A 15,929-nucleotide genomic window follows, 5' to 3' on the forward strand; every position below is an offset into this window, starting at 1 on the left:
ATAAATTAAACGATCTTTATTGGAAACATCTTAATTCTGGTAAGCAACACAAGTATTTTGACTTTGGCCTCTACCTCAGTTCAAGGCTTAACTAATTGTTAGTTAACACCACTTAATTGTTGTTTCCCATGCACTGGTGAGACGCTTTTTTCAATGTATGGTTTCTTCATTAAAATGTATAAATGAAAGCAGATGCTGCAGTTTTCTACTCCAGGTGGATCAAAAGTCAAATTAAATGTAAACCTCAGCATACTCTAAAGGCCACAGTGTGATACATGAAGTAACACAGGGTTTTCTGAGGGGGTGCAGGTCCCTTCAGAAATACCAGAAAGATCTGTGTTGCGTATATAAACTTGCTTTTTAGATCACTTTTCAAAGGCTGCTTCTGGTTGCTCGCTACAAGTCAGAGCATAGATCAGTATATTCACTTGGAAAAACAGACCCAGCAGCTCTTCAGCATTAGCCACCTCCCTTGCCCCATTCCCCACTTCACATACTAGGTTACTGCAAGGCTGGGTGAGGTTGAAACAATGCCATGGAAGCATGAAAGCCTCTGGGCACCAGAGTCAACAAAACAAGATGACATCATGGAAGAGGAGAGTCCCAGGCTTTGGCTCTGTTTCTCAAACTCCAGTACAGAATGCACAAGCAGAATAAGGGTCTAAGTTTTAAGCACTATAGACAGAGCTCAGAATGTTCTTCCCTCCAAATTTATCTGAGTTGCACTATTTGTTCCTGGGGCTGAAGAGAACCTTGTATTACTTGCTGTTCCTCTAGTCTCATGATTAGGGCAATGTGTCTTAGCTAAGACAGCACAGACACATCTGTCATTTCTTCAGCATTCACAGGATTTCTTGTTCTAGCCTTCAACTCCTTTGACTGTACCCTGCAGAGTGTCAGTCATCCACATACAAAAATATGATTAAAATCTTAAGTTCAAGAAAGAATCTACTTCTGAATTCCCACCTCAGATGACCCTAAGAGGGGAAGCAGCAGGCACAGTGGACTAGGGCTGCTGACACACCCTCTCTGCAGCACTCAGGACTGGCTGGTGTATAGTTCTCCCTGTTAGAACATGCTGGCTGCTGTGTAGGAAACTTGTCTGTGTCCATGCAAACACCTGACCTTGGTTTGCAAATTCCACTCCATGAGTCAGATGCTAAAAGCGTGGCATGCAGATGCTAAGCCTCAAGCTCGTGTTGTAGACTGGACTTACTGTTTTACTCTGAGCAAGTCATTTAAGTCATTAATCAAGCTAGAGAGAACTAAGTCCCCTAGTCAGCCTTCCCAGCAGCAAACACCAGTGTTGAAAAGTGGTTTGATACAGCCAGTACTATTCACTGTACTCAGCTCTGTTTTAGAAGAGATACACCAAATTGCTGGCATGCTGATTTCACATCCAGAGCACAAGAGTTCCTCCTACCATGTCAGCACAGACTTTGCAAAGCCTCTTAAAACCTCTGTGCAGCTCTAAACACAGGCCAGTAGTCTTACCTTATCAAACATTCTGTTCAGCAGCCTTGGTACTACAGGAAACACAGTTGGCTGCAGTGTTTTTAGGTCATCCATAAGTAGCCTGATGTCCCCTTGAAAGAATCCTATTCGAGCTCCATGGCACAGGATCACACACTGTTAGAAAAAAAGCATAAGAGAGTCAGAAGACACAGCATGTATGGTGTCATACACACACATCTAGAACAAAACTATGCAGAATGGACAGTGCAGCATCCACCTTAAGTCCTCTCAGCTTCTGGACAAGTTCTGCAGCATTCCAGTCTCATCCCATAGTCCAAGAAAGTGTAAGTAACAATACATGCCTGGTATACACAGGCCACACACTTTGACAGAATGAGATATAGCATAAAAACCCCTCTCCAAAAAGGGGCAGGTGGCCAAATAAGGCAATTCCAGCAACTCAAGGGAAGCAAGAGACTGAAAAGCAGAACTTTCCTATTTTAAGTATTTATCAGGAATATTTAAATACTTGAACTTTTTCAGTACACAGCAGGGAACAAAGGCAGCTCATGCTATGCACTGGTCTGGCAGAGATTCCTGATTTGTGCTACCTGCTTTTCATTCTCTTGTACTCTGGTTTTCCTTCCTGTTTCACTAGACTAATGCAAAGAGATCTGTCAGTAGGTGATCAAGATGCTTTCTTGAAGACTAGCAGAGCCATTCATTACTTGTGCATCACTTCAGACCTACACCAAAACCAGCAGACTTAATCCTGTCATGTTTTATATCCTTTATGGTAGAATCTAGCAGCTCTACCTCCCCACTCTTGTACACCCCTTTTCTTCATATTTTGTTTGGGTCATATTTATTCTTTTTAATAGCCCTACTCTTGAGTTTCTCTGAACCTACTTGGTTTTATTTCTTCTGCTTCCTGCATAACACCTCTTCTTTCATTCCCTGTCATCCACTCATCTTTTCTGCACACAAGAGGTACTACTGTGTCATTTTCCCCCTTCACCTGTGCTTTGCCATCATCTGCTAAAAAGCTGCAAATGCATCAGTCCAGATGGAGTAAGCAGCACCTGCAGTGCTAGGTGGGAATATGTTTGCCCTGTCAAGTTCACTGACCCTCTAACTTCACCAGGAAGCCCCCCCACCCCCCACCCCCAAAAAAAAAATCAAACCTGAACTTTACAGCAGGTGCAGACTCTTAAGACTCCTCATCAGAGTCCATGTTCATACCTACTGTAAACAGTGACAAATCTTCTCTTTTCTACCAAAGGTGTCCTTGTTTAATTTCCTTATATAAATATACATGTAAATACCTACTTTGTAAATACCTCAAACAGCAGAGAAATACTGAGGTCCAAACGTTTTCTTCTCCTTTTGTCCTTTAGAACAAAAGCTCCACCCTGTTTCCACTACATGATCAAGAGCTGAACACTAACCTACAGAGCCTGTACCTTCACATGCAAGACAGGCATCAGTAAAAGAGATACTGAAGTGTAACTGCTTTCCAGGTTACCAGGAAGAAAGAGAGTGCTGAAAACCTAAGGGCATCTATACATACCAGTTAAGTTGTATTCCCAATCTTCATAGAATACATACATACATAAAATTTATGTACGCATATGTATCTATGTGTGCATATAGGTAGAGCACTCAGGATTCTTCACTGAAAGAACAAGACAATTTCTGGCTCCCTGTACCTTTTCACACTTGCATGGAGGCTGTTTATTTCCCTATGTAAACTGAGACATGGCTGCAAACATACCTGCCATCTCACCCAAGGTAAATGTGTTAAGTCTACTTCAGTAAGTACAGTAATTAAACACTCATGCCCCAACTGTATACAAGGAGCTTCAGGAAATTCCATCCTTTCATGAATGGGCTTAGAGTTCCTTATTAAGGCTGCTGGTATTAAGACAACCTGAGCTCCCTCATCCTCCAGAGTAAAGCCCCAGGTTTTGCTGCATGTATCCAAGGAAACTCCAAAGGCTGTCATTAAATGGTATCAAAAGCCATCTCTATTTCCTGCAGAGGAACTCCACTGAAACAAAAATCACTCCCTTTTTATGAAAGTTTCTTAGAACCTACAGTAAGTTTATCCAACCTAAAATTAGCTTTGTTTAAGCAAGCAGGATGCCACTTTTTTTAAAGTCTGCATACTAAAAACCAGCCAGGATTTTAATAGTTCACTGAGTGTATTACAGAGAACTTCTAAGCAGTGTGCATGTGCTAAACTGATTTGCTAGAACATTAACAATCCTTTATTAACCCTATCTCTAAGGCTAATGTTTGTATTTCAGCCTGAAAACCAACTGCCTAGTAGTCACTAGATACTGTTTATGTACTGGATATTGTTTTCCTGAACCTCACCTCAAGGTTTCATTCACATGTGCAACAGGAATAAAAAGGAATAGCATGTAACCAGGATTCAAGAGACATGCCTTATTTAATAGAAGGGAGCTTCCCAATAGTTCTGAGGGAGCTGGGGATGTTTAGCCTGGAGGAGGCTGAGGGGAGACCTTATCACCACCTACAACTACCTGAAGGGAGGGTGCAGAGAGGTGGGCGATGGTCTCTTCAGCCAGGGGACAGATGGGACAAGGGGAAATGGCACAAAGCTGCACCAGGGCAGGGTCAGATTAGGTGTTAGGAAAAGGTTCTTCACTGAAAGTTGTCAGGGCCTGGAACAGGCTGCCCAGGGAGCTGGTTGAGTCACCAACCCTGGATATGTTTAAAAAAAGGGTAGATGAGGTGCTCAGGGATATGGTTTAGCACAGGACAGGAATGGTTGGACTTGATGATCTTTAAGGTCTTTTCCAACTTTGTGATTCAGTACACACAGATGCTTACCTCAACAATTCTCTCAAACATATGAGCCAAGGGCAGGAACGATATCAGAACGTCATCAGAGGAAGGCAAAAATGTTTTCTGAAAGTGAAAATGTTAATAAAACTAAATTTAACTCTCCTTGATTATGAAATCTGTCATCTAAACTCTAGAGCACAGCCCTTGCCTCAGTTTTCTGATGAAGCTGCGTTGCCTTTCCTTCAAAAATATTACATCAATGGCTTCTAGCATGCTTAAGAACACTTTGCAGAACTGGTCATCTTTTATAGTTGAGTGGTGACCAGATTGATGCCATTTACCATTCATATAAGTATGAACAGAAAATTGTGAGAGAAACTACAGAAAGTTCCATTATACTCACTGATGGGGGCAACAAAGGACGTGTGCCACAGGGATTTTAAAAAATACATTCTGATCAAAGGTGAATGCTAAGTTTGCTTATGCAATTTACCATCAGGTTGCTATCAATATCTTATAAGACCAGCTGTGTAATTTAAAACAATCCTATATGCAGAGTACTTGACAAAATAAGTACAACTTTTTAAAATTACATCTGTATGCATTAGATCTTCGACTCATCATATCAGCCAGCCTACAGATGAACTGTAGCAGTCTACTGTAAACTGAAAGTTAACACTGTATCAAGTAAAAAACCCCACAGTCATGCTTCCTGCTCATTGATACCAGGGTTTTAGTTATTTCAGGGGGTTAAAATACATTATAGCTGGTCCCATCCTTAGTGCAAAAGGTTAGCCTCTGCACCAACCCTCTGATACAGAGCTTGCACTACTGACAGATACTATAAGCCCGGGGCAGAATATAATTTATAGTCACTTTAGGACCTTTATAGTATTTTGCTTGGATCAGACTAAATTAAGTCTGTCAAGTTCTTGACCCTGACAGACAAAACCCATAAACACTGGCATCTGACCTAGCATGGTCAGAGTGCTGTCAAGTTTTATTTTCACTTGAATCTTACTAAAAGTCAAGAGCAAAGTTACTGAGATTTTAACATTTATTTTACTCCCAAGATTCTTCCCTTCAGGCATATCCACAGCATTAACCTTTGCAGCTTACCTCTGTAGTCTTCACAAAAGCTGAAGCATTGCTGACTATGTTTTGATGGGTGATTATAGCTCCTTTGGGATTTCCTAAGGAGAAAGCACATAAAAGATGAAACAATGAAGTTTTTTGATCCTTTAAGTTACTAAGCAAGAATAAAACTAATCTAATAGCATTTCAATCAGTCCTTTCATCATCACTATCTTTATTTGTATATTAAACCAAGGTGCAACTTGCTACCATGCTTTCAAGAACAGCTGGTAACAGTTTAGTAACTTTGTGTTGAAGTTCAAGTTTCATAAGGAGAGCAGATCTTTAAGATTTGATTTTCATTCAAATTTCAACACTTCTGTGAAGATGCAGCTATTGAACCCAGACTAATTTCTGCTCTCACATCTGCTTTAAAAATGTAGCTTGTCATAGTACTCTTCCCTACTGCTCCCTTCCAGTGCTGGATATTATATTAAGCCACAAATATCAGGCATATAACATCTAGACAGTCTTTCTGCTGTGAGGTTGCTTAGAGCCAAGGAACAGATTTTGCTAATACAATACAAAAAAAAAAGGACTATGTAAGAATTAGAAGCCTAAAGTCTGATGCAGAGCCCTTATGAAAATACAGGTTCAGTACTTACTTCCAAAGCCCAAAAATGTAAAGCCACCACCCACCAATAACTTTGTACTGAACAATGGGGGAAAAAAATAATCAAAGGGAGCCTTACCATAAAACTTCCCCAGCTACTATTTGCCAAAAAGATGCAGCAGCAGGGGAGAGTCTTGGAAAAAAAAAAAGTAGGAGGGCTTCTGAATTAATTTGTACATATGGGATAATAAATTCTGCACAATGTAATTAGGTGTACCTGTCGTTCCACTGGTGAAACAGATGACTGCTAGATCTTCTGACTTTGGAGGCTATGAGAGTTAAGAAAGTATTAGTATGGTTAAGATAGCAAAGGAAAAAGATTTTTCCTGGACAAAACACTAAAACTAGTGTTACTTTTGAGCTATGGGAGATAGGGAGATTTGCTAGTTTGATCTACAGAATGCTATACAGCTTCAGATTGAACTTACCATAGGTTTTTGCCTGTGTGTTCTTCCCAGCTCCTACAGAAAGGAGAGAAGGTGGAGAGAGAGAGTTTAGACACAAGCATGTAGTTTTTCTGGCTTTCAACCTACCAGGCAAGCACTACCAAGCACCATAATATTCCTTTTAGCCTATTTAGGCATTTTAACTTATTATAAGAGCAACAAAGTCTTTAAAGGTCATTTTAAAGATACATGGAATAATTACTATGCTCTACAAATAAAAAAGTGATAGCTAATCTAAAACTCAAGAGGTTTCTTTAGCTAGTAAGCCAGAAGCCATTCACTGGAGAAGCTCAAGGTTAAGTAGTGTTATGACAAGACACAGCAGACAGTCAATCTTATACACCAGGCAGAAGACACGTGCCACTGACAACTGTTGAACAGATGAAGCAAAATTGATCTCAGTAAGGATCTCACACCAGCATCACTGCTTGTAAGAAGGAAGACTGGTTTCCCCACAAATGCTCATTGATGGTTTGTACTCCTTTTACACTGAAGAGCAGAGATAAAGCACAAGACTCTCTCCCCTTAGGATTATGTAGGTTGTCTAGTGTTAGGCCGAAGGAAATGGATACCAAGATGATCCTTTTATGATCAAGGATATAATGACTGAGTAAAGATTTGAAAGCTGATGTTCAGTATCTGACTTACTGTCAAGCCTAGCAATAACACTAACTTAAAGACTTAAAAGGTCCATTTTAATTTGCATAACTATAGGGTTGGAAGCACTCTATGGGCAGACACATCAACTTCACCACTGCTTTTACACTCCAAGTACACAATAGCACTAGACATTCCTTTATTAGCCCTAGACTTGAGGTATGATGTACCTCTAAGATTACCCAAAGAGGTTTAAGAAAAAAGACATGTCTGGAAACCCAGTTAACATTCCCATACCTGTAAGTTTACCCTTTTGAAACAAACAGTGTAGTTATGCAAGAACTTGTCAGTATGAAAATGCAGCTGTCTGCTCAAGACAACAGCAACTGCATTTCAAGTACCACCACAAGCTCAATCCTTCCCTCCAGCCTGTTTTGAGTAAGCTCTGTTATTTACTGAGTATACAGCCAAGTTCTCCACACACTTCTTTTCATCTCCTAGATCAGAACTCCAACAGCTTTTCCCATTAAAGAGCTATTTATTTACAGCTACTTAGCTATAAATAAGCACAGTATACACACAAATATTAGACATCAGATGCCAAGCTTACAGCATCTGGGAGATACACTGACAGACTGGTCACATAACCTATAAGCATAGTTGAGCAATAAGCTCAAGGCAGAAATACAGAAAGCAAGTACTAAAAGCTAGAAATAGTAATTTTATTCTAATCTAGGCTTCTAAACAGTTCTTAGGTGCCTTTCAGGAGACACTAAGAGCCTCTACCACTTGGGGCAAAACTTGTTCCTGCTCACCAAGACATTAGAAATCTTTAAGCTTGCCAAACATCTCAAAATTAGACAAGAGGTTTTTGGATCACCTACTACTGCATTAATCTAAACACCAAATATCTTTAAGAGTTACAAAGTACTACTGGAAGTCACCATTTAGGCATCTAAACGATAACTTAAAAAGAGCATTTACTCCTGTTTTTCTGTAGCCAGCTGATCTAGTGCAAAGCATCTTCCTCTATCAAAAACTGGTGTTCAGTGCAAAGAAGCTGATTTTAGTTTATCAACTTGAAGCTGGGCCAATCTTTCTCCAGGTTTAACCTAACCCTTTTGCCAGTGAGCTGTAAGCCACTTATCTGCATAATGTTTTTAGCAAACAGGGAGCCTTGCTGAGGCTAGCTAGCTATGACACATCTTTTGAGACATGCTGGCTTTTTTCTACCTTTACCAGAAGGTGGCCCTGTTAACGTAACAGTTCAGGCTGTGAGACCAAGTTCTGTGAAATGCATTTCACACCAGTTATTGACACCTGCACAAGACCACACTTCTTTGGAGATACTCAAGTCCTAGTGAGCCAAGCCTTCACCAGAACCCCAGCCAGAACCAGGCCAAACCCCATTTCATAATCTCCCAGTAAAGTTGTACCTTATGCAATGTAATCCTGGGACAGAGTTCTCCAAATAACTGGTGAAGTTACGAAATAAACTTGCATAAGAGACCTATGCAGACAAAATAACTACAAGCAAAACTAAAACTGGAACATTAGGTGGCTAAATAAAATGGTTTCTATTTCCAAGCCTTTAGGTCTCATTCCCCTACATTACCATAAGCTTATCCTGGAACAGCTTTACTGCCATTTTCCTTCTCACCCTCAGGAAAACATTTTGTAGATTCAGTGTAAAGGTGAAGATCCTACTTTTCACAAGACCAAAAACTTACTTATTTCAAAAAGAGCCTGTGTATTTCTGAAGTATTAGTCACAGCATATAATTATAGTGTTACTGCTTCACAGGGGCAAGCCTTAACACTCAGATTTGATGTTCTGTCTGGACTATGTTAATAAGCTTTCATTCTGTCATCCTGGCACATGCACTTGTACATTTGGAGCATTGTGAAACACCATTAATAAGTTACTTTCCTCATTTGTGTTTAATGTATTTGTATAAACTGTCTCTTGGATTGAAGTGAATTATTTTGAAACTAATCCACCACATTTCTTCTCAGTCCTAAAAATCTGTTCAACAGACCATCTTCTTCCTCCACAAGTAAATGCAATGAAAGCAACCAAACAGGTCAAGCATACTTGCCTCTATTTCTCTCATGCTGAAGATTTCCACCCCACACTTTTTGCCACGTTCCACGAGATCCATGCCAAAAGATTCCATGATGACAATGGTGTTGAGTATTGGAGCTTCCCCCTTTTCCACGCTGGTAAGCAGAAGTTTGGCCTTGTCAGGTTTGTCACAGAAAACCAATGACAAGTCAGCTGATGAAAGAAAAATTATCAATGTGAAAAGTGGAGTCTAAACTAGGTCCATGCATACTTCAAGCCATGTTAATAGAAGATTCTTCTGGAGAAGGCTACAGCTCTGCCCTCAGTCAGCTATGCCATCATACATTCAGTTGAACTACTTAGTGTCCTACCTTTGTTCACAATGTAGGTAATTGCCTCAGTTCCCAGTGTATCGTAGAGTGGCACCACCACCATGGAGAATGCATAGCATCCCTGTTCAATGATAACCCACTGCACAAGAGAGATTCAAGTCACTATGTGTTTGCTTATAACAGACCTCCAAGATAAACTCACATTTGTAATCTAACCAATAAACTAATAAAACAGCTCATTTGGACAAGTCTTTCTTAAAAAAAAGTGCCAGTTTGCATTATTTGTTTACTTTGGAGACCTACTAAATTTTTATCTGTGGAAGGAAGAGAAAACAAACAATAAGGAGCTATGGGAAAGCATCCTATCCCATGAAATCCAATTCTGCCTGAGTGTAACTTTAAGGACTTTAGAAAAACTGTACCTATTAACAGAAAGGCTCAGTAAATGTTACACTAAGTACCAAAGTACAAAAATACTTTCTTCACTTTAGGTTACTGAAGTAGCCAAAGCCTTCAATATTCTGTATTACCATGGTACATCAATCAGTGAAGGACTTGCTCACATTAAGTTTACGTGCACACAGTATTCTTAACTCTACACTATCAGCATCTCATTTGATGGCCAGACATGGAACTTTAAAGTCCTTTGGAAAGCCAGCTCCAGAAAGTGTCTCAGCATTTCTCAAGACTAACCACCCTCCTTTAAAAGAATCTAATCTGAAGAGTTCTATGAAAAGTGCAATTACATCCCTGCAAGCTGCAATAAGGCTTTGCCTGCTAACAGTGTCAGTACTCAACACAATGAATATTGCAGGCTTACTGTGTGCAAGGTAAGCCAGTGAAGCATTACAGCAAGCCTGACTTTATCCAGAGCAACATCAAGGTAAGATGGTCATGCAATTCTTCCTCCAGATAGTAGCTACTGAGGGAGTTTGTAAACATCTAGCTACACCAAAATATGGGGTAACATGCAACTCCTGAAGTTGGAGCTGACAGACACATGAAGAGGCCAGTGGAACTGCAACATTTCTGTTTTTCCTCAAAGACAAGTGAAACTCTCAGACAAAGCTTGTATTAACAAGGGTGCTCACTCCCCTTCCCCACACCCAAACTTTGTCACACTCTCCAATGTTTTTACATGACACTAGCCATTTACCTCACCCTGATGTGGTTTAGATACCATTCAGCTGGTTATTCAGTATAATATCTAATATAGAGGCTATGTTAAAGTTGCTAAATCTCAGTTTATTAGAGTTAAGTTTCCCCAAGTAAGTTCTCTATTGATTGAGGCAGCCTTAGAGGCAGGGAATTTTAATTAACATTATATACCTCTTGTCCAAAAAGACTTCTTTTAGACTAGCACAAGGCCAGCTAATGGGTAACTAGACTTTCACACAGGCATCAGACATACTGGTAAGTCTAAGCAGGCACATCTATACCAGCTATGTAAGAATATACTGAATATTTCTTCCTGTATAGGATCTACCTGTACACATAACAAGGGGGCAGCTGTATTGCTGTTCAGCAGCCTGAAGTTTATTTTAATAAGGTGGGGGTCTATTGTGGTTGACTTCAGAAGCTGCACACAGTGATAAAAGCTTTCTGCTGCAGTCACCAACAACTCCCACACCATCATTCTCAATACAACCAGCATCATTTACTGCATTAAAGAAATTTTTCTTCCATTTAACTTCTAAAATCAATAGTTTTTAAATACAAGTATCAAACCTTGACATCTGAGTTCTCTCTCCAAACAGAAGCAAGCAACTAGTACTGAATACAGACAGCAGTCTGAAGGTTTCAATTTGTTTTCTGACATGACTCTGAATCTATTAAGGGACACTGTACTTTTCACTGTCCTGTTTCTTTTTTTTTCCAATCCAAAACAGAGCTTCCTTGCTTGCAGAAGAGAGAATCTGTTTTCCAGTTACTCAAAAAGAAAGTGATATTTATTTATAAAGCCAGGTTTGGGGTGTTTCTTTTTAGTGAACATTTAAGCAAGTAGCATGCTGAGATTTTCCCCATTAGGGGATTTCCCAGCAGCTTTTCCCTGAATTGACAAATGGGAATCATTTCACACAAAAAAGCCCAGTTCACATAATCTCCTGTCTGGGCTAGTGATTAAGTTGGGGATGTCACAACACCCATCCAGTAGTTTTCAGTAGGGAAAGTCCCTGATTTAAAGCTGCTGGTTTAAGCAAGCATTCCTAGCTCATTCCTGACCCAACTCAAAAGCCCGCTGGAGCAATGCAACATCTTGTCTGTGACCCAAGAGCAGACAAGGCTATTGTGCTCTCCCTCCAGGGAATCCATTGACCCAGCAGTCAAAGGCTTTGCACCCAAAAGCCTACAGAGAAACAGTTCAAACTGGCACACCACCAACATCTGGCTCTTTTTTACTTCCAGTTCCTCTTGCTATAAGCACAGGAGAGTGAACTGAAGAGTCTGCCACACCACGTCACTTAACAGCTTCCTAACTGGAGATGTCCCAGCCTTTATTACAGAAATAAAACTGTAGTCACTAGAACTAGAGTTCCAAAAGGAAAATCCGAACTACTACAGATTTAAAAGCCTGGAAAAAATGTGGGTTTTATCTTCATCCATACAAGGCTAAAGTTAGGGGCTTTGTGTGGTGTGGGTTGGAGACAAGGAAGAGGGTCAAGGGCACTTGTCACCCAGCTTGCATTTTAGTGACAGCTGGAAGGCTGTGTTACAAACTGAAATCAGAAGGGATCCAACAGCAAGCTGTTGTCCAGTACAACCAAGGCACTGATACAACTTCTAACCTGTCAGCACTGTAGATGGCTAATCAAGGGGGACTGTGTATTTCAACAAGTTACCTCAGGTCTGTTCTGTGAAAAGATTCCTATATACTGAATCTGAGAGGGTTTGAAGCCTCGGTGGAGTAACGCCGAGCCCACACATTCAGCTCGCTCTGAGACCTAGAGATGCAAAGAGAGAGAAGATAAAAATGAGTAAGCTTATCAGTATATAAACATATTTCACCTTCAATCTTATCCAAAAAAAGGCAAATAACTAGTATGAAGCAGACTGAGATTTTCTAGGCCATTTCAGATGTCCTCTGTGACTTTGATAACCGAAACATTACAGTGCCATTACGCTGCAGTGATTACAGAAACTTCTGTTGCATATTGAGTACAAGGGCAGCAATAATTCATCCAGTTGAAAGCATTAAGTGTAAGTTTAAGTGTTAAGCTCACACACACAGAAAAGGCTGATTTCTTTTATCTTTATTAAACCCCAGAAGTGACAGAGCAGAAATACAATGCTAAGTGATTCCAGACAGCCACTACGTATACCATCACCCTCCTTCATTCAGCAGCTACAGGAACAGTATTTCTCCCTTCAAAGAGTGGGGGAAAACAAGGCAACCCCAGCTAGTTCTATAAACAAAGCTTGGGAAGGCAACTTTATAAATTCTTTCCATATAGTACATGACCTGAATCCATATTAGTCACATGGACTCAACAAGAAAGCCTTAAAGAGGTTGCACCTAACAAGTGCCCAGCGAAATCACCATGGAAAACAAGGTCTGCTACAGAGTGCTTAATGACTTTAGTAGCATACAACAGGCAAGGTTTATGCAAATCTGGAGTTAGTAACTGATTAAATCAGAAATGACCCAGAAGTGCACACCTGTTAAGATTTGCATAAAGGTATTTTTAGCAGTTATGAAGGAACATACTACTACTTACAAGCATATCCATTAACACCCTGTTCAACCATCCTCCAGCACTACAGAGACAACAATCGTCTCCAAATTTGTTAAGAAGCACAAGTAACATGTAGACAGGACTTTTCCTAGTGTACAATGAACTTCTTAGAAGCAAGTACCTAAAGCAGTGGCTGCAGCTTTTCAGAAGCAGTGTCTAAATTTTGAACAATGCAGCTAAGAGATACTAAAAGCTGCCAAGGTAACCACAGAAAATTCCAAAATAAAGTTGTTAATAAACTAAAGGCAGGAAATATTTCTCTCTCCCTTGCACTTATTTGAGGCTGTTCCTTTAAGATACTTCAATAGGAACTAGAGCCTTTCTGCAATATTCTGCTACTGCTTTAAAACATTTATAAATAATTAAAATTTGTTATATCACATTACTGGATGTTGTAGCAATGGTCTCAGCAAGCAAAAACAGACCTAGCACTATGTTAGACTACTTACCTCCTTATAGGAGATCCACTCATATGGCTGGTTTGGTTTTCTAACACCTAGACATGGACCATTATCTAAAAATGACAAATCAAAAGTTACTCAACATTTAACCCCTGACACCATGCTAACTACACTCTCCGTGTCAAAGCCTCTAGATTATTTGCAGACATCTTCAGAAGACAAACTGCTTTTTTAGAGGGAGGCAGGGAAGGAAGCTGGGTAAGGGCACAGCAGCAACAAGGTTGGCTTAGGCTGAGCAGCACAGTACTGACTTTATTCACACAACTCTGCTTCCCAGGAAGTCACAGTAAAATTTGCTGTTGAGAAGGCTCTCATCCGATACACTTACTGCATGGCTAGGCAGACACCCCCTATCACCAGCTATACTTCTAGAGAGCCCAGACTTTTAGTACTTGGCATATTATTGAAAGAAATTATCCTATGGACTTACTTGATACTTGCACACCCCTTTGGAAGATATCATAAACAGTTCTCACATCATCATAGTAGTAAATCAGTGGTTCGTCACTGTTAAGAAGAGAAGACCTTCGAGCATGCTCACCACCCTAAGAAAAACAATTACAAAGGTTACAGACACTTGGTTATAAACCAACAGGAGTTTCCTGAAGGAATGAAAACCACCACATCCATTAAGTTTGTCATGAGCCTCAATAAATTCTGCTTGAGACAACTTCAGTTCTTCTCACCAGAGATCTGCAAGGTTTCCCGTAGAATTGTTTTAAGAGTCAGACTGTTCCCTGGATCACTTAAGTTGACAGATGAAATCTTATTCCTCCACTAACTATGAGACAGCAGAACAAGTAAGAATGACAAAATGCTCTTTGACACTTCTTAGACACAGTGTTTTTCTTAAGCAATATTTTACTTTCTTATTGCAGTATATAACAATTAATTCCATCAAGCTTTCTAAATCTCTCCAGCCCCAGAGCTCTCTAGATACATTAATGCTGAGATCCTAATCTACTTTTCTAATTAAGATTACAAAACATAACCATGTTTGAAATGCTAAATGATTTTAAAAGGTGGTCAACAACACCCTAAACTATCATTAAAGTACTCTATGCCAGATAAAAATTCAGTCCTTTAATCCAATTTAGAGTTCCACCTTACAAAAGTTTCCTCCTGATCTAGAGGCAGTCAAGAAAATACTACCTTGAGGACTAAAATCACTGTTTTCAGCAGGTTAGCATTTACAGAGGCTACAACTGGAAGTCAATGCAAGAACTTAAGAGTTTGTGCTTTTAACATAGCCTTTTTAAAAATGATAATATCATTTTATATCAATCAGTTTCACAAACAGCAGTTATACAAATGCTATTGGGCCACGTTTATTAGTCCTGCTATGACAACAGACACCTCCAAGCAAGGTCCTCACAGGAAGAGCCTAGTTGATCAGACAAGGGGGTCTTGGGTAAATGTGTAAGATTCTCTATCAGTGGTTGTATTGGACTCCTGGCTCTTTCACAAAGTCAAATCCTGGAGTAACAAATCTGTTGTCTGAATTGTGCCATCACCCACATCAAAAACATATTCATATGCAATCACAGGCTCTTTCCAGCCACTGGTTTATTTCCCTGTTTCCAAAGTACTCTGGAAGACTAGAGACCATTTATTTGTATACAAACTAGATAAACACAGGTTTATCTGCAGATGATGTCATAATGCTCACATCCACAGAAAGGAGTTAGCACAGAGGCAGAGAGAAGAAAAAGTGCATTTTAAGATGTGTTTTGTCTAACTTGGTTTAGTAAAACACTAAACATAGTACAGTATTTGCCACTCCTTTGACAATAAGCAAAAGGTGTGCCCTGTGAACATGACCCACACATTAGTGTCTGGCTTACCTCTGAATATTCCTGACACTAGAAATTCAAGAGCATACTTGCACTCAGACCAACATCTAACTCTACGGGGAAATGAATAGATCACTAGGACATGTCTCTGCCTGGAAAGAAAAGCAGCACTGCTTGCTTTATTACACTTTCACAGACACTGGATAACCAAGGTTAACTTCCAGATTTCTCCCAGTTTTACCACCTCTGGAGCTAACCTGAGGAAGACAGAGTTTAGTTTGTAACCAGCCATAGGTAACATTGCACTTGTTGATGTATTAGCACCATGTTTGATGTGCTACTTTTCTCTTCAGGCAGGAACTGTAACACCCCTAAGCCATTCCCTGGCAACAGTCAAGAAATAACTTGTTTTCTCCTCATCTGAGCTACTACTGTTTGTTTATACCCTATTACTCAGCACCACAAAAATGGTTTTTGCAGGGCCTG

At 40.0% G+C, this 15,929-nt stretch overlaps 1 protein-coding gene across 1 annotated transcript in view; it reads right to left on the reverse strand.

Moving 5' to 3' along the window:
- The window catches only part of ACSL1 (acyl-CoA synthetase long chain family member 1), a 40,587-nt gene that overhangs the window by 10,210 nt on the left and 14,448 nt on the right, over positions 1-15,929 (reverse strand). The window contains exons 3-12 of the mRNA XM_084266765.1: positions 14,081-14,195; positions 13,639-13,703; positions 12,296-12,397; positions 9,495-9,594; positions 9,158-9,336; positions 6,445-6,477; positions 6,234-6,285; positions 5,389-5,462; positions 4,315-4,392; positions 1,495-1,629 (exon numbers count right to left, since the gene is read on the reverse strand). Coding sequence (XP_084122891.1) covers positions 1,495-1,629; positions 4,315-4,392; positions 5,389-5,462; positions 6,234-6,285; positions 6,445-6,477; positions 9,158-9,336; positions 9,495-9,594; positions 12,296-12,397; positions 13,639-13,703; positions 14,081-14,195 — 933 coding nt within the window. The remainder of the gene's footprint in view (positions 1-1,494; positions 1,630-4,314; positions 4,393-5,388; positions 5,463-6,233; positions 6,286-6,444; positions 6,478-9,157; positions 9,337-9,494; positions 9,595-12,295; positions 12,398-13,638; positions 13,704-14,080; positions 14,196-15,929) is intronic.

This window comes from Gallinula chloropus (genome assembly GCF_964237585.1).
Source record: "Gallinula chloropus genome assembly, chromosome: 7".
NCBI classification, from domain to species: domain Eukaryota; kingdom Metazoa; phylum Chordata; class Aves; order Gruiformes; family Rallidae; genus Gallinula; species Gallinula chloropus.